At 46.4% G+C, this 18,809-nt stretch overlaps 1 protein-coding gene across 1 annotated transcript in view; it reads right to left on the bottom strand.

Moving 5' to 3' along the window:
• Positions 1-18,809, bottom strand: part of MYH7B (myosin heavy chain 7B) — a 79,824-nt gene that overhangs the window by 2,386 nt on the left and 58,629 nt on the right. The window contains exons 30-41 of the mRNA XM_084853809.1: positions 16,880-16,998; positions 16,420-16,616; positions 14,441-14,790; positions 13,257-13,381; positions 11,975-12,090; positions 11,553-11,745; positions 10,776-10,979; positions 8,704-8,829; positions 6,638-6,808; positions 5,558-5,662; positions 4,576-4,671; positions 33-170 (exon numbers count right to left, since the gene is read on the bottom strand). Of these exons, the coding sequence (XP_084709935.1) occupies positions 33-170; positions 4,576-4,671; positions 5,558-5,662; positions 6,638-6,808; positions 8,704-8,829; positions 10,776-10,979; positions 11,553-11,745; positions 11,975-12,090; positions 13,257-13,381; positions 14,441-14,790; positions 16,420-16,616; positions 16,880-16,998 (1,940 nt within the window). The remainder of the gene's footprint in view (positions 1-32; positions 171-4,575; positions 4,672-5,557; positions 5,663-6,637; positions 6,809-8,703; positions 8,830-10,775; positions 10,980-11,552; positions 11,746-11,974; positions 12,091-13,256; positions 13,382-14,440; positions 14,791-16,419; positions 16,617-16,879; positions 16,999-18,809) is intronic.

Here is an 18,809-nt window from a genome sequence, read left to right as displayed (position 1 = left end):
CCAGCCCTACCTGGTAGCAGCTCAGGCCTTACCTTCAGCGTTACAACCTCCCTAGTGCGAGCCCGCAGCTTGTTCACTTGTGTCTCTGCGCTATCTGCCCGCTCCTCAGCATCATCCAGCTCATGTTGCACCTTCCGGTATTTCACCAGGTTGGAGTTGGCTTGCTGCTCCTAAGAGTGGAAGACAGAATGGGATGCAGATGGAATTTCTGGGCCAAATTCAAGATGTTGGTTTTGACCTTTAACACCCTATGCAGTTCTGGCCCAGCCTATCTCAAGGAGCGCCTCCAGCAACACCAGACAGGCCGCTTAACAAGATCAGCCTCGGATGGCCTTCTCTCTGTCCCATCAGCCAGGACAGCTAGGCTGGTGAGGACGAGGGAGAGGGCCTTCTCTGTGGTAGCCCCCACTCTGTGGAACTTCCTCCATAGGGAACTCCGCCATGCCCCCTCTTTAATGAGCTTCCACCACGCACTGAAAACTTGGTTATTCAGGCAGGCATTTGGGGTGGGTTAGGGTATTTTTAAATAATGTTTTAACATATAATTTTACTGTTTTAAATTGTACCATTGTACATCACCCAGAGTGGCCGGGTGACCAGCCAGATGGGCGATTAACAAATTAAATTAAATTATAAATAAATGGAAGCAGAGTTGATCATGCCCCTTGTTTGTGCTATGACTGGAGAAACGTGTGGCCAGCATGACCACCTAGGCTCAAGAAAAGAGTGATGGTGAAGCGGTCATTGTGCACGCATGTCCCCCGCCCCCAGCCTGGGATAGGGCTATGCAGGGGAGCTTGGTTATTCAGGCAGGCATTTGGGGTGGGTTAGGGTATTTTTCCCCTTTATGGATCACTGCCTTGTTGTGGCGAAGGGGCTTGCGTAACTCAGTGAAGCCATAAGCTATGCCATGCAGGGCCACCCAAGACGGACAGGTCATGGCAGAGAGTTCTGACAAAATGTGGTCCACTGGAGAAGGAAATGGCAACCCACTCCAGTATTCTTGCCAAGAAAACCCCATGGAACGTATCACAAGGCTAAAAGATATGACGCCGGAAGATGAGACCCTCAGGTCGGAAGGTGTCCAATATACTACTGGGGAAGAGCAGAGGGTATTTCCAAGTAGTGCCAGAAAGAATGAAGCGGCTGGACCAAAGCCGAAAGGACACTCAGCTGTGGATGTGTCTGGTGGTGAAAAGAGAATCCGATGCTGTAAAGAACAATATTGGTTAGGAACCTGGAATGTCAGATCAATGAATCAAGGTAAGCTGGAGGTGGTCAAACATGAGATGGCAAGATTGAACATCGACATCTTGGGAATCAGCGAACTCAAATGGACAGGCATGGGTGAATTTAATTCAGGTGACCATCATATCTACTATTGTGGGCAAGAATCCCTTAGAAGAAATGGAGTCGCACTCATAGTCAACAAAAGGGTGGGAAAAGCAGTACTGGGGTACAATCTCAAAAACGATAGAATGACCTCAGTACGAATCCAAGGCAAACCATTCAACATCACAGTAATTCAAGTCTAGGCCCCAACCACTGATGCCAAAGAAGCTGAGGTTGATCGGTTCTATGAAGACCTACAACACCTTCTAGAACTAACACCAAAAAAAGATGTCCTTTTCATCATAGGGGATTGGAATGCTAAAGTAGGAAGTCAAGAAATCACCGAGATAACAGGCAGGCATGGCCTTGGTGTACAAAATGAAGCAGGACAAAGGCTAATAGAGTTTTGCCAAGAGAACACGCTGATCATAGCAAACACTCTTTTCCAACAGCACAAGAGACGACTCTACACATGGACATCACCAGATGGTCAATATCGAAATCAGATTGATTATGTACTTTGCAGCCAAAGATGGAGAAGCTCCATACAGTCAGTAAAAAGAAGACCTGGAGCTGACTGTGGCTCAGAACATGAGCTGCTTCTTGCAAAATTTCGGCTTAAATTGAAGAACGTAGGGAAAACCACTAAACCATTCAGGTACGACCTAAATCATATCCCTTATGAATATACAGTGGAGGTGAGGAACAGATTTCAGGGATTAGACCTGATAGACAAGAGTGCCTGAGGAATTATGGACGGAGGTCCGTAACATTGTTCAGGAGGCAGCAACTCAATCCATCCCAAAGAAAAAGAAATGCAAGAAAGCCAAGTGGCTGTCTGATGAGGCTTTACAGGTATCTGAGGAAAGAAGGGAAGCGAAAAGCAAGGGAGAAAGGGGAAGATATATCCAACTGAATGCAGAGTTCCAGAGAATAGCAAGGAGAGACAAGAAGGCCTTCTTAAATGAACAATTCAAAGAAATCGAGGAAAACAACAGAATGGGAAAGACTAGAGATCTATTCAAGAAAATTGGAGATCTCAAGGGAACGTTTTGTGCAAAGACAGGCATGATAAAGGACAAAGAAGGCAGGGACCTAACAGAAGCAGATGAGATTAAGAAGAGGTGGAAAGAATACACAGAAGAACTATACAGGAAAGATCTTAATCTCCCTGATAGCCATGATAGTGCGGTCACTGAACTTGAGCCGGACATCCTCGAGAGTGAAGTCAAGTGGGCCTTAGGAAGCATTAGTAACAACAAAGCTAGCGGAGATGACAGTCTTCCAGCTGAGCTATTTAAAATCCTAAAAGATGATGCTGTTAAAGTGCTGCATTCAATATGCCAACAAATCTGGAACATTCAACAATGGCTGCAAGACTGGAAAAGGTCAGTTTACATTCCAATTCCAAAGAAGGGCAATGCCAAAGAGTGTTCAAACTACCGCATAATTGTGCTCATTTCACATGCCAGCAAGGTGATGCTCAAAATCCTACAAGCTAGGCTTCAGCAGTATGCAAACCGAGAACTACCAGAAGTACAAGCTGGGTTTCGAAGAGGCAGAGGAACTAGAGATCAAATCGCCAACATTCGCTGGATCATGGAGAAAGCAAGAGAATTGCAGAAAAACGTCTATTTCTGCTTCATTGACTACGCTAAAGCCTTTGATTGTGTGGATCACAACAAACTGTGGCAAATTCTTAAAGTGATGGGAGTACCAGACCACCTTACCTGTCTCCTGAGAAACCTGTACGAGGGTCAAGAAACAGCAGTAAGAACCAGACATGGAACAACTGAGTGGTTCAAAATTGGGAAGGAGTACGACAAGGCTGCATATTGTCGCCCTGCTTATTTAACTTATATGCAGAGTACATCATGAGAAATGCCGGGTTGGATGAATCAGAGGTCGGAATTAAGATTGCTGGGAGAATTATCAACAACCTCCGATATGCAGACGATACCACCCTAATGGCAGAAAGCGAAGTGGATCTCAAGAGCCTCTTGTTGAGGGTGAAAGAGGAGAGTGCAAAAGCTGGTTTGAAACTCAACATTAAGAAAACTAAGATCATGGCATCTGGCCCTATCACTTCCTGGCATATAGAAGGGGAAGAAATGGAAGCAGTGACAGATTTTATTTTCTTGGGCTCCAAGGTCACCACAGACGGTGACTGTAGCCATGACATTAAAAGACGCTTGCTCTTTGGGAGAAAAGCTATGGCACACCTAGACAACATAGTAAGAAGCAGAGACATAACCTTGCTGACAAAGGTCCACATAATCAAAGCTATGGTTTTCCCAGTAGTAACGTATGGCTGCAAGAGCTGGACTATAAGGAAGGCTGAGCGCCGAAGAATTGATGCTTTCGAACTGTGGTGCTGGAGAAGATTCTTACGAGTCCCCTGGACTGCAAGGAGGTCAGATCAGTCAATCCTAAAGGGAATCAACCCTGAGTGCTCATTGGAAGGACAGATACTGAAGCTGAAGCTCCAATATTTTGGCCACCTAATGCGAAGAGAAAACTCTCTGGAAAAGACCCTGATGCTGGGAAAGACTGAAGGCAAAAGGAGAAGGGGACGGCAGAGGATGAGATGGCTAGATAGCATCACCGATGCAATGAATATGAACTTGAGCACGCTCCGGGAGACAGCGCAGGACAGGAAGGCCTGGCGTGCTATGGTCCATGGGGTCACGAAGAGTCGGACACGACTGAACGACTGAACAACAAAGGGTATTTTTAAATAATGTTTTAACATATAATTTTACTGTTTTAAATTGTACCATTGTACATCACCCAGAGTGGCCGGGTGACCAGCCAGATGGGCGATTAACAAATTAAATTAAATTAAATTATAAATAAATGGAAGCAGAGTTGATCATGCCCCTTGTTTGTGCTATGACTGGAGAAACTTGTGGCCAGCATGACCACCTAGGCTCAAGAAAAGAGTGATGGTGAAGCGGTCATTGTGCACGCATGTCCCCCGCCCCCAGCCTGGGATAGGGCTATGCAGGAGAGCTTAGCTTGCCCAAATGCAAGTCACCCTGAATGCTGAAGTAGTGGCATATTGGAATATCTGAAGTACGGAAGTGTCCTTTTTCGAACACGGTTCTTGGTTTGAGTTAGCACAGCAGCACAGTGGTAAAACATAGAGATGAGTAGGACGCTGATGGTTCAGGGGTGGTCAGTGAAGAGGGCTTGTTTCTGCTGCCTTTAAGAACTGGGATGCCCTTGCAGAGTCACACTTACAGCCTCCTCGAACTGGCGCTTGTAGCTCTTCACTTTGCTCTGCAGCTTGTCAATCAGTTCCTGCATCCGTGCCAGGTTCTTTCTGTCCTCCTCTGTCTGAAAAGCAATGGTCAGACATGAGCTGGCTCAGCCCTTGCCGGTGTTGCTCCTCCCACACTTTACACTGAAGTTTTGACCTATGATATAGAAGCTTCACCTTCCATACCATAAACCTGCTCCTCTCTTCAGTCTAGGAGCACTCTATATTTTATCTAACGCAAGAGCAGCAGGGCACCCTGTGAAACCCCCATTTCTTTTTTCACCTGTTTGAAGTATTTTTTCTTTATTTCTATTCTCTTCGGCACTTCCTCCCTGATCTATGTATACATATGCTTATGATGGGCTGCGCTGATCAAATGTGTCTTCTGCTCTAGGCTTTCCCCTTGATCAACAAAGTTCAGAAGAAGATGATGCAGAAGAAGATGATATGGAGGGTGCTGTTAATTCGGGCTGAGCCAGTTTTTGTGGGCGATCACTTTGAGTTAAAAAGGGGGATCTCTGAAGACCTTCTCCCCGCCCCCGCCCCCGCCCCCACCCCCACCCCCAATATGGCCTTTTGCTCTTGTTCACTGCTATAATGGCAGCTGCTTTGGCACAACTGTTTTGAAAAAGAGGGCCATTCTCACTTGCCATATGATCCTCCTAATCACATAGCCAGTGTGGTGACAACATGGTACCACATTGCCAGTTAGATTTGGCTATGTGATGACAACACAAAGCCAAATCTGAGCGAGGGCAATGCTTCCTGTTCTCACTCTGAATGGAAGAACTTTTCTGACACATTTTGCAGGCTGCCTGAATTGTTGCTGAAATGGTGGAGGGTGTATATGAGGGAGCAAACATTTTTATGAAATTCCCCCACCCCACCCCACCCCTGCTTTTTGCCTCAGCCCTACTGTTAAATGGGGCTTGGGAATTGGTGTAAAGATACTGAGACTTGTACCTGATAGGTCAATTCTTTGATCCTGCGTTCATATTTGCGAATACCTTTCTGAGTCTCCGCATTCTTCTTCTGTTCTACATCCAGCTCACCCTCCAGTTCTCGCACCTGAAAAGAGCAAACAGTGTGGGTAAGTTCTTTTCCCCTCTCTGTAGCAAGGGGACCTCAGAGACCTGGAATGAAAAGTAGTGGGAACCTAAATGAGTTGGTGCATTCCCCCACATCATGAAGGACTACACTCCCATGCTCTAGCCCCCTGCTGGAGGTTTCGTCTACCCTGAAACTTGGGCAGAGTAGTTGCATCCTCACTCAAGAGTAATTAAGAGACTGACCTGCACCATTACCTAGGCCTAGCTTGGTCATCTTCCTTTGAGTAGGGCCAGGTCTCACTAAAAGAAAAGCTTAGCATATTTTAGGACTATAGATGAGAACTGTGTTGCATTCTGTGTCAAGGAAGCCCAAATCCTGTGACCAGAAGAAGTTATGTAAGGTAAGCACATTGGAGAATTTAATTTTTTGTATGTTGTTTTCCTGACAAGAATTTGAAACATTATGCTGGACTGAGACTGAACATCAGCAATAGACAGAACATAAAGGCAAGGAGAGGCGGATGATTAAAAAACCCACTAGTCCACTCATTTCATTGTAAGCTGTTTTCTACAACCATGAGGTCTAGAATCCTCAAATTCTTGGAATGACAAATTCTGTGCTAGATTTAAGGCCTACAGATGTGCAGAATGCACAGAGCCCAAGTTGTGATGAAACAACTGTGGGATGCTTACAAGATTACGTACTGGGGCTCAAGCTTGTATGAACACCAGAAGTTTCAGCCAACACACCACAGAGTTCAGCTCAGAGGAACACTTGTATAGCAGTCAGTCAGTGGTACTCCAGGGGTCTGGGATTGGGAAGGGATGGTGCTGGATGGAATAGCCTAGTCAGTGGCTTCAAAGCTGGCTGTATACAGATTTCTATTAATCCCTCCTGTTTCTAGCCCTGATGGACATAGAGACCTTGTGGCCCACTGAAGAAGGGTGGGTGCTGGAAGAAAAGGTGGCATTGTACCTTTACCCTAGTACTCACCCTGGCCTCCAGTTTCTGGATCTGCTTCTTGCCTCCTTTAAGGGCAATCTGCTCAGCCTCATCCAGCCGCATCTGCAAGTCCTTGATGGTCTGTTCCATATTTTTCTTCATCCGCTCCAGGTGGGCACTTGTGTCTTGCTCCTTCTTCAGTTCTTCTGCCATCATGGCTGCCTGGTGAGACAAAGGCCAAAGGCTTATGTAACATCCTTAGGTCCTGCAGACAGTTCTGTACCACCACCACCACCCCACACACACACACACACACACACTCTAGTGTGGTTTAGGCTTACCCAGCCACAAGTGAAACTGACGAGCTCGACGTTGCTATAGAGCTGTGCTTCAGTCAACTATCCATCCAACCAATCAGCCACAGAACCTAATTTAGGGCGCAATCCTATTTATTGCACCCTTGCTGCTTGGAAGCCTCTGAACTTGGAGGCTTCCAAGATTCCTATGACCTGCCAGGCTGAAGCCAGCAGGGCGGGAGGAGTGGTGGAGGCGATCTTCGCCTCCTTGTCCTCCATCTTTGGTGATTTTCACTAGGAGGCTTTTTAGCCCATCTAGCAAGCGTGCTTTGGAGGGGGAGGGAACGAGGCTGGAGGAGGCTCAGGATATCTCATATCCTGGCCTCTCCAGGCTCCTCCCCTCCCTGCCCATGGGACTGCCCTCTTCCCTTCTCCTTCAAGGTCGCTTTTCTGGGCAGCCAGGCTGATTCTTTCCGCTCTAACTGTGAGGGGGTGGGGGAGGGGGTTGGCTGTCCAACTCCCTCTTCCAAGGTCAGAGCACTATCGCCAACCTCAAAGGGGTTTTTCTGAGTCCTATGGTCTCTCGGACACTCGCCCAGGGTCTCTCTTAGACATTTTTCACTCACTGGGTAGAATATTGCCATGCCGCTGCCACCCTTATATTGAGTCCTTCCTCCCCAATCTGTTGGATTCTCTCCACATGAGATGACTCCACACACATCCGTGCCAGCCATCACTGATCCCCACCTGGGAGTCCCTGCTTCATCTCCTCTGCTGCACCAATTTTACTAAGGCTGAGTCCACCAGTTCCAGGTGTGCTGCAGTTCATTTACCTTACCTAAGCCCTAGATTCTTTGTCCTTTTGCCTCAGCAATGCCTTGCCAATTGTTGGGTCCTTCCCTTCTTACAGCATCTACTCCATCCCCTAATTCCTAACCCTATGCACCAAGCTGGGGCTGGAAAAGGCTAATCTTTTCTATCAGTTACAGAACCAATGCACCAGGCATCCACCTGGAGTAGCAAGGAAGCAAAACCACTCCTGTCCAGTCATTACAAAAGAAGTGGAGTGATCTGGTGAATGTGTGACACTGAAACTGCTAGGTCTGTGTAGGTATCATGTTTCAAGGACCTCTGGCTAACTGCTAGGGCTGAAGCAATCTTTTGAAAACAAAATCCAAAACAAAAAACTGATTTTTTTTCCAAATTTCACAATTCAGATTTTGATGTCAAAAGTGGAACCCAAAAGTCAGCATCTGACTTTCAGAATAAAAATTTGCCATCAGTATTTGACATTTGACTGATGTTTGCTTATTTAACGAGAGGGTTTCCTGCTTAGTACAAAATATACTAAATGCTACTGAAAGCCATCAGCTATCAGAAAGTAGGAGCTGCCCCTGGATTTCAGCTGTTAGATACCATAAAGCAGTAATTGGCTATGCTGGCTGAGGATTATGGGAGTTTTATTCCAACCCATCTGGAGGGTTTCCAGGTTGGAAAAGCCTTCTATAATCTATTGATTGCTGCATATAGAGTGTGCATATAGAGGCACTGAGTGTGCCTGCCTGTCAGCTACTGTCAGTTATTGACTGCTATGTGTCAGATGTTATAGGATGCCGAATGCTGGTACTGAATATCCATTTTGGACCAAATACTTGCTATCAAGATTCACAGAGGAGAATTTGGGAGAGCACCGGAGTGGGAGCAGGACTGCAGCTCCAATAAATACCTACATGAGAAGTGGGTGTAGCCCTGGCAATATACACATGCTGCTCCTCTTGCAGGACTCCCACCCACACCCCCATGCTCTTCAGGTCCCCTTACATCAGTGATGGCCTTCTTCGCCTTCTCTTCTGCATTCCGACACTCCTGCACCGCCTCCTCTACCTCGGTGCTCAGCTGGGAGATGTCTGCCTCCATCTTCTTCTTCTGGTTGATCAGGCCTGTGTTCTGGGAGAGGGCAGGGATCGTGGCAAATTAACTCACCTGGATATAGGAAGCTGACGCATACCATGTCAGACCACTGCAGGCTGGTGGCTCCAGTTTTGGTGAGGCAGAGCATCCATTCTGGGTTCTAGTCAGAACCAGCTAGAACTCTAAAGGAGCCATCCAAAGTGTCAGACTATGTGTATCACCTACAAATCGGTAACGATGTGTTACCTACTCTGGCTGAGAAGCACTCCAGGGGCTCAGGCAGTGAGATTCCCCCATCACCCACCACTTGAGCTTTTAACCGGAGATACTGGGAAGTGAACCTGGGACCTTCTGCATGCAAAGAGGTGCCCATCTACTGTGGCCCCTCCACACTGGCCAGTATATCAGGGGAGGGCCATGTGGGTGCGGTGCTCCAGCGACTAGAGAACACTGCAAGCAGGTGCCGAAATAACATGCACAAACGAACCCGTACAGGGTGCTCTGCTGTACAATCTGTGGAGTCACTCGCACATTTTTGGTGCAACAAACCAGGCCTGCCTACCCCATATAGTAAAACACAGCTTGCCTGCTATTTATACTTCATCGCTGCCGGTCTTCTTTCAACCTGGACTCAGGTTGAATTAAGAAACTATACTGTGACTGGGAGAAACCACAGTGCATTGAGGACAGCAACAGAATAAGATAACATACTTTCAAATACAGATTAAATTCCAGATCAATTATTCTGGAATAACTGCCCTCTCAGAGTTTTACAGTCACACCATCAATAGCATTAAGAAGTAAAGTTCACTTAAAGCATGAATTACAAGGAGAGAGGGAGGGAAATCTCTTTCTACAAGTGTTTTTTATCATCTTGCTTGTAAACAAAAAGTGAGCAAAATGTATTAAGGTAACCAATCTGCTACAGTATGTATCCCTTAGAATAAAGACATGTGGCTATTAGCCAGGTAAGCTGGAGGCCATTACTCTGCCTGCCTTGTTCCATTACTGCCCAGAAAGTGCTTTGCATTAGGAATGGGATAAAAAAATAAAACTGGCAATATATAATGCCTTTAGACAAATCTATGGTGCAACCACACTTGCAGTACATTTCTGGTTGCTGCATCTCAAAAAAGATATTGTAGAGAGCTGCAAAAGGCTCAGAATAGAGCAACCAAAATAATCAAGGGGCTGGAGCAACTCCCCTGTGAGAGAAAAGGCTATTACCTCTGGGTCTTTTTAGCTTAGGAAAAAGGCGAGTAAGTGGGAAGACATGGTAGAGGTGTACAAAATTATGCATTGTGTAAAGAAAGTGGTTAGGGAGACGTTTTTCTCCCTCTCTCATAATACAAGAAACTTAAGGTCATCCCGTGAAGCTGAATGATGGAAGATTCAGGACAGATAAAAGGAAGTATTGCTTCACACAGTGCATAGTTAGCAAATTCCATACTGTACCCCAAGATAACCACCCTATGTATGCCACCTTGAGTTCAATGATAGAAGAAAGGGGGATATAAATTTCCCTTATATAAAATACAGATAAATATAACTCTTCCTGCGCTTAAAAAAAAAAAAAAAACACCAAATGAAACTCAATCTTATTCCATTCCTGAGGCAACATCACCTTTCTATACAAACAAGATGTTATAGTGTCTTTTGGCCAAACCTCCTTCTCACTGTGTTGGGCTATTCATAGGATACAATTTCTTTATGGATCAGTGAACTCAACCCAATAGAGACGACAACTTTATTATTTTTGACCTGATTATTTATCCCTGGATTAAGGAGATGCAGATCAAAAGCCCCAGAATTTATCAAGGATTATTGAAAATATTTTATTTCAACCTGTGAATCACTCCTTGAATCAGCAGAGGCTGGTGAGTCCGATGTCAGCCACACTGACATCGGACTCACCAGCCTCCACTGCCTTGAATGGAATTCTGGAGTTGCTCTCCCTCATGGAAACTCATCCTCCATCTCACCTGGGAGTGCAACAGATTGACTCTCTCCGTAGCCTCTAGCAGCTCCTGCTCAGCCAGCTTCCTTCCACGCTCAGACTGCTCGAGGGCTGCACGCAACTCCTCCACCTCAGCCATCATCAGGTTGTTGCGCCTTTCCAGGGCAGCCGCCTGCTCCTTCAGATCGTCATTATGGCGCAAGGTGTCATCCAGTTCTATCTGCAAGTCCTGTCAACCACACCAAAAAAAGGAGTCCATTCTACATGAGAGACAAACAAGAGCTAGATGCCTCCTGCAGATCTAGAGGTTGTAGAGAACCTTCAAGGATCCTTAGTCGCCAGGCCTGAACAGGGCCAGCCCAAGACATTTTGCTGCTAAGGACAAGATGTTGCCCGCTCCGCATCGCATACACGGAAGCTGGCTAGACCAGCAGTTGAAATTTACCTCAACACTTGTGACGGGATAGTATCCTCCACCACACCTGAGGCAGGAAGCTAGTTTAGGGGGCCCAGGACAAGTTGCGTGGCATACACAGCTCTCACCTCCAAGAGAAGGGAACAGCTGTGGAGTTCAGGAGGAACAGACAGGAGACTGCTACTGCTGCCCCTCAGTATCTGCCGCCTGAGGTGATCACCTCACCCTGCCTAATGGTAGGGTCAGCCCTGGTTCACTCACGCCCTTCACTGACTGGGTGTGGCCTTCTCTCATAAACCAAGTAAAACAGAAGGTGGAAGCCATGGAGAGAGTCAGGAAGACAAGAAAGCTCTAACAGGCCCAGCAAGAACTTGTCCCCTGACTGACCTTTATTTGGGCTTGGAGCTGCCGCACCAGTTTCTGAGACTCAGCAGCCTGGCGATTCGCATGGCTCAGCTGTATCTCCATCTCATTCAGATCTCCCTCCATCTTCTTTCGCAACCTGATGGCCTCATTTCTGGCTTTGGCTTCTGCATCCAGTGAAGCCTGCATGGAGTCCATGGCTCTCTGGTGGTTACGCCTGTAAGAGTAAAGAAAGATGCCTTAGGAAGAGGCACTTTACTCATAAACACAGTGCTGCTGGGCCAGCATCATGGCATGGTTTTCTGACGAGTTCATCCAAGGGCACATTTGCTCTATGCTTGTTATGAGGCCATCGGAAGACCCAGAGCTACACCCTTCATTACTATCTTGCCCATGAGGCACAGGTGTTTTATACAACAGCCTGTCAAATATGTTATGTTCCTAACCTCAAGTTCTCAAACTCTTCATCCTTTTCTGCCAGTTTCCTATCTACATCGGCCTTGATCTGGGACAACTCCAACTGGATGCGCAGGGTCTTGCTCTCCTCATGTTCCAGGGCTCCCTAGAGGCAGAGAGAGAAAAAAGTCCTTAGTGACAAGACCCACTGGAAGTTCTGCTCCCATCCATGTGCTTAGGTTTTATTGTCCGTAGATTTGAACAGCTTCAGAGTTAGAGACCAGCCAGAAGTTCCTTATGACATCCGGTAATTGTCAGGCATTAAGAGATGTTTTGAGCAAAGGCCTGAAGTGTACTTTTCTGACCACTAAATGCCACCAGGTAGCCAGGTAGATGGCCTACTTCTACTCTAGTTGAAGTGGTTCTGGCCAGATCCCGGGGCCAAGGTTTAGGGCCCCGCAACCCAGAGGTCCCCCAATTACTACCCAGAGAGCATTGGGTGAAGAGGACAACAGCCAACACAGCAGGCATTGGGGGAGGGGAGGGAAGATAAAGGTTAATTGTGTGCTTCACAACTGAAGTAGTACATATGGCTGCCTAAAGGGCGTGTGGACGTAAAACCACTAAATCCAAGGTCTAAGACCAGGAAGAAGATTTTCCAAAGACTTTGCACGTTAAAGGGATGCTGTTTCTGAACACCACAATTCCACCACCCATTGCCCTTCATAATGTGATGTGATCCTTTTCATGGTGGGCTTTTCTAGATGAGGCTTTTAACCGACCAATTTACCATGGATTCTGCTTCTGGATTCTTTGTGGGATTAAAATTGGAACCTCTACACATGTTTTTCCTGGGATTTTTCCTTCTCTGCCTTTCTACATATTCCACTACATAACCTCTAGGTGGCGCAGTGGCATAGCAGAATTGCGCAACTACACTAGCATTTTATTCCCCTAAATGCTAGACTTTCTCCAATAAAAAAAAAAAAACATGAAAATGCTTGGAAAGCATGGGAGGGGCTCTGGAGGATGACAACGGCATCTAAAGCATCTGCAAACTACCATGAGTGAAGAATTACGAATGCATCATAAATGCCTCATGTAGAAAAGCTCAGTAGCAGTTCTGCATTCCTAGTTCTTACAGTTGCTTTTTATCATGGACCACTCACACACTCATCCCTCAGTTTAGGCCGCTCCTTTCACTGACTCAAGCCTCTGCAGCCTCCACTTCAGTTGGGATACAAGTTGGACTTCATTCATACTGTGACTGAATCTTGCTCACTGACCACATCTTGTGGTTCTCCTCCCACTTCCTGCTTGCTAGGAACTCACCTCAGCCTCCTCTAGGGCAGCCTGGATGTCACTCTTCTCACTCTCCAGGCCTTTCTTCAGCTTCTCTAGCTCGTGGATGGTTTTGCCACTCATGCTAATCTGATCAGTCAAATCGGTGATCTCCTCTGGTTGGGAAGAGATAGGGCCAGGAATCAGAGGTCTGCTTGTAGCCATGGGAGCCCAGGTTACCCCAACCCCAAATACAAATCTGTATTTTCTACCCCTTCGGAGCTGGATTTACCTCCCAACCTGCAATGACAAGCCCAGCTATGCTCGCAGCATAGTCTCGTGCTCTGCAGCTAAAGGCCAAGATCTGCGGTCACGTCAAGTTCCCTTGATTATTTTCCAGCATGTTATGGATTACTCATGTCTATGGTCTAAACTACAAACTAGGTTAAATACATAGCATGCAGATGATCCTAGCTTTCTCTTTCACCTGCAAGTAGCATGTGGGACCTTGAATAGGTGGGGGACCAGCATGGGTGGATAGGGGATGTTTAAACTTCCCACCCAGCTGCCCCTCTCATCCCTGGCACAAGAGCTAAAAAAAGTAAATAAGAACATAAGAAGAGCCATGCTGGATCAGACCAAGGGTCCATCTAGTCCAGCATTCTGTTCACACAGTGGCCAACCAGCTGTCGACCAGGAGCCCACAAGCAGGGCATGAGCGCAACAGCACCCTCCCGCCCATGTTCCCCAGCAACTGCTGTACATAGGCTCACTGCCTCTGGTACTGGAGGTAGCACACAGCCATCAAGACTAGTAGCCTCTTCCTCCAGGAACTTGTCCAACCCCCTTTTAAAGCCATCCAAACTGGTGGCCATCACGACATCCTGTGGTAGCGAATTCCATAGTTTAACTATGAACTGTGTGAAGAAGTCCTTCCTTTTATCTGTCCTGAATCTCCCACCAATCAGCTTCATAGGATGACCCTGGGTTCTAGTATTTTGAGAGAGGGAGAAAAATGTCTCCCTATCCACATTCTCCACACCATGCCTAATTTTGTAGACCTTCTGTCATGTCTCCCCTTACTCTCCTTCATCCCCAAGCTAAATAACATTCCATTGGTGCCTCTTGCAGCCTTAAGGACTAGAAACTTGCGTTTAAAAAAGGACATCTGTGCCTAGTAACAATTCCTGCAACTGCACAGTGCAGTCATGGAATACACACAGCCCAGATGATACCTTGCAGGTTCTTGTTCTCGCGTTTGAGGGTCTCTAGATTCTCCAGGGACTCCTCATAGGCATTCTTGAGCTTGAAGAGCTCTGTGCTCAGGCTGCGGGACTCCTTCTGAGAGGACTCCAGCTCTGCCTGCGTCTCCTCGTACTTCTGCTTCCACTCAGCAATGATCCTGTCAAAATTGCGCTGCTTCTTGTCCAAAGCAGCTGCGGCTGAGTTGGCTCTCTCCAAGTCGATGGACAGGTCCTCAATCTCAGTCTGCAGTCGGTGCTTCGTCTTCTCCAAGGAGGAGCACTTGGCATGTGCTGCCTCCACAGCCTCCTCGGCCTCCTGCAGCCGGATGGCCAGTTTCTTCCTGCAAATGGTCTTGGTTAGCTAGGGAAGTAGCTGCTGGTATGCATGCATGGGAGATGCGGCTCTAGAAATGCTGCTAATCCCATCCACTTATTCTAGCACCTTTATACTGAAAAGTAGTCTTCAAAGGAAAACTGAAGCATCCCACTGAAACTAGAGGAAGCAGGTGGAGCTTATGACACACTTCTTAAATTTGCATTCCGCCCAACTTGCAAATGCCCTCAGGGCTGTTCACACTCACAAAACCAAACAACAAAAACAAAATAACCCCCCAAAATCCAACAACAATAAAAGAATCAAAATAATACAAGATTAAACATTAAAAACATTGAAAAATATTTAAAACACTGAGGAGCCAGCAATACAATTAATGATCAGAGCAACAGATTAAAGATTAAATGCCTGTTTAAAGAGGAAGGTCTAAATGTATATAATGAAGAAGCAGACAGATATCACTGGGAAGGGCATTCCAGAGACGGGGGGCCACTACAGGAAAGGCTTTTTCCGTGGTAGCCGCTGTGAAGAATTAGAGTGCCTCCATGTTACTTCCCCTTATTGTTTTATGGCATAGAATAGGAGATTGCTGGTGGAGAAGCAGCCTGGGAAGGGAGGACTCTGGTACCGAGACCTTGTGACACCTGGAGGGGAGGCTGGGCCTGGTTTATCTCAAGGATTCAGCTTCTCTGTTGGGGCCAGTTATCTGCAACCTCAAGGTCGTAAACTATTCAAGCCCACATGCGAGTACAGGGTGGCTGCAGCTGGCAGAGTGCATCATGCCACCCTTTCAGGAAGAGAGGGGAGAAGAGTGGCCAAGCCGGGCCTGGATACGGTATCAAGTTGGGAAGGGCTGTCAGCCCAATGCCCTTTGTTCTCCATCCACTCTTAGAGCGGTAGAGGTGTGCAGGTTTGGTGCAGCTTAGGTCCGAAAGGGCCCTTATGATCAGTAAGTGAGCATAGGCCAGTTAGCGGGTTTTTATTTTGTTTGTATTGGCTTCCCAGCTGTCTGTATGATTCTAGAATTCTTGTAACCTTTCTCATATTGTACTCTCTCCCCATTCCCTTTCCCTAACTTGTAAATAAACTATCAGCCTCAAATATCTGTGCTGCTATTTCCCGCTGGGATCAGCTCTGAATCCCGTGAAAATCTGACTGGCATTGCCAAGCCGTTTGTTTCATCTGAGCTCAAGTGGCTGGGAGAAGCTGGTTTGGTCCCTGCTTCTTGGGCCCAGTCAGCCATTCATCTGGGAGGATCTTCCAAGTCCCAGGTGTGGGGCCGCGGAGGCGGTGGTAGCGTGTTAAGACGGGGCTTGTAAGAGTCACGTTGCCCCCTGCCTCCCTTCACAACCACATGTCGCACTATTGTGGGCGGAGGCATCCAGAGAATGGCCTCCAAAGACGATCTTCACAATCAGGCAGGAACGCGTGGGCAAAGGCGTTACTTCACACTTCCTCTTTCTTCCCACAATGCCTTCCTGCAACATACCCCTAACATGGAGTCTCCCCCTTCCTGTTACACTCAGTTGCAAAGATGCCTTCTGGCACCATTGTCATGTCAAAGCTGCTTCCTTCCTGCACAGAATCCTGGTGCCATGGAATGTACTGCATGTGAATGACCATTGCTAGAACTTACTTGGCTTCCTCCAACTCCTCTGTCCTCTGGATGGCATCTGTCTCATATTTGGTCCTCCACTGGGCCACTTCAGCATTGGCCTTTGACAGAGACCGCTGGTGCTCACCTTTAGCCTCCACTTCCTCTTCGTACTGCTCCCGTAGAAGGTCACAGTCATGGCGCGATGCTTGCAAAGCATGAGCCAAAGCGTTCTTTGACTGGAAGGTTGAAATCATATGGATCAAAATTAAATGCCACCTGCTCTGAAACCCTGCTCATAAATCCTAAAGGAGGAAAAGCATTCTTCACATGCTCAGAGGAACTTCTCTTTACTATGACTTTGTATATTCCAGGATTCAGGCTGGGTATTGAAAAATAGTATTAGGCTAAGCCTAAGTGAGCCTCAGCACAACTTAAATCCCAGTTCCCTCCACCAGCAGCTCTTTCCTGTGAGTGTAACCCTAGCCATATAAATGGTCACCTTGGTCTCTTCTTCTAGCTGTCTCTTGAGTTCCTCAATGGTCTGAGTAAAGGAGGTCTTGCCCCGACTGAGCTGGTTTATCAGAGATTCCTTTTCTTCAAGAAGCCGGCTAAGTTCTCCTATTTTTGTAAAAAAACACACACACAAACAAACAACAAGCATCTCAGTGACATTGGTTCATTGGAAAACTCATCATTTTGCGTTTCTTTGGCATCCAAAAGAGCCACATGCCAACTTTCAGGTCTGATCCTGACTTCCTAGACATCCAGATGTTTCAGCATAGAATGCACCTTGTTTAAAAGTTACCAACATAGGCAGGATGAGCCACAATCAACCTGACACAACACAGACATCAGCACCTGTCTTCAGTGAATAACACAAAGGCTGGTGATGTGGCTAACACTCAGATGATCCACAGGCTGAACCAGCTCCACTTTGCTTAAGAGCTACTCACTGAAACACAGTCCAACAATTCATCAGTGGACAGAAAACATTCCCCATCCGTGAACTAGCTACAAATCGTAGATTACAGAAATTAGATACTTTCCAAGCTATATGACAAACCTATATTGAACGGTATGCATATCTGAATTAAATATATTTTGTTTATGAAATCCCCTGAAAACTCCAGGAATGAGCAAAACCTAGGAAGGTTGACCCACTCTCCTTCCCTTCCCTTCCCCCATTCCCCTCCTTTTCCCTACCAGCCTTTTTGATCTATTTTAGTTGGGCCTTTTTGTTTTTATGGCAGTTTTTGATGTGTTAATATAAAATGAAAAAACAAAACTCAATAAAACAATAATAAATAATTAAAAAGAGCTACTCACTGCACCTCTACTCAGAAAACAATTGTATTGGTTCAAATCCAGATTCAATAATGTTTTACTATATACCCCCTAGGATAGATGTCATGGGATATCTCTCTTAAATAGGAGAAAGCTAGCATCAAAAGAGGCAACCACACCACTCAAAATGAAGCCACAGTACTCTGAGTGCATGGCCATCAGCCATTGAAATCTAGCCTGGTTACGTTTTCTATAAAGCAAAACCCAGTGGAGGCAGATCAGGGGTGGGCAGAAAGTTGATCAGGATCTAGTGGTAGATCTCTGGGTGATAAGCCGTAGATCTGCAAATGTTTCAGGGCCTTTCTACATGAGGTTTTTATTCTACAACTTTACTGGGGCTTCTGCTTCTGATTTCTTTGTGGGATTTAAGATTGGCTTCTTTACACATGCGTTTTTCCAGGGGTTTTCTTTCTCTACCTTTCTATATGTTTCATTATACAGCCATCAGATGGTGTTGTGATATAGTGGAATCATGCAATTACACCGAGAGTTTAATGGCACCATTCAAGATATACCAGACTTTCCCCATAAAAATTCTCCCTCATGTAGAAAGACTCTCACTATTTGCTGAAATGAAGAAAGCTTGTTGGGGCGTTGGAAAGACACAAAACTGGGAGTGGATTTTTGTATGAAAGGACAGCGAGAAGAAATAAATCCTTGGGCTGAAGCATGTGCTCAGAAGCACCCTCTTTCTTAATTCTGTTAGGTGTATGTCTGCCCCCACCATCACCACTATCTTGCTACTAACTCCAGCTGGTGGTCCTTGAGGTTCTAGAAAAAAAAAACCAAGTAGATCCCAGAAGCCCGAAGTCTCCCCACCCCTGATGTAGATGGTTGTCTGTTTCCTGGTTACTCTAGCATAGGTGCTGCCATTGGCATGGGCTTCATGGTTGTGCTGTCAGACTAGTCGTTAATTAATTATCCCTATAGCTCTTATAGCCTAAAAGTGCTTTCTAATTCTTATCTCAGTTATTTATCATTTCACCAACCTGTGAAGCTTGTAGAGCAGGGGTGGGCAACTTGTGGACCTCCAGATATTTTGCCCTGCAACTCCCATCAGTCCTAGCCAGCATAGCCAATGGTGA

The sequence above is a fragment of the Heloderma suspectum genome, chromosome 4, assembly GCF_057233095.1.
Source record: "Heloderma suspectum isolate Gila_16-S chromosome 4, 16-S_ref, whole genome shotgun sequence".
Taxonomy (NCBI): Eukaryota; Metazoa; Chordata; class Lepidosauria; order Squamata; family Helodermatidae; genus Heloderma; species Heloderma suspectum.
Note: the sequence above shows the minus strand (reverse complement) of the source record. Positions and strands in the feature narration are given on the sequence as shown.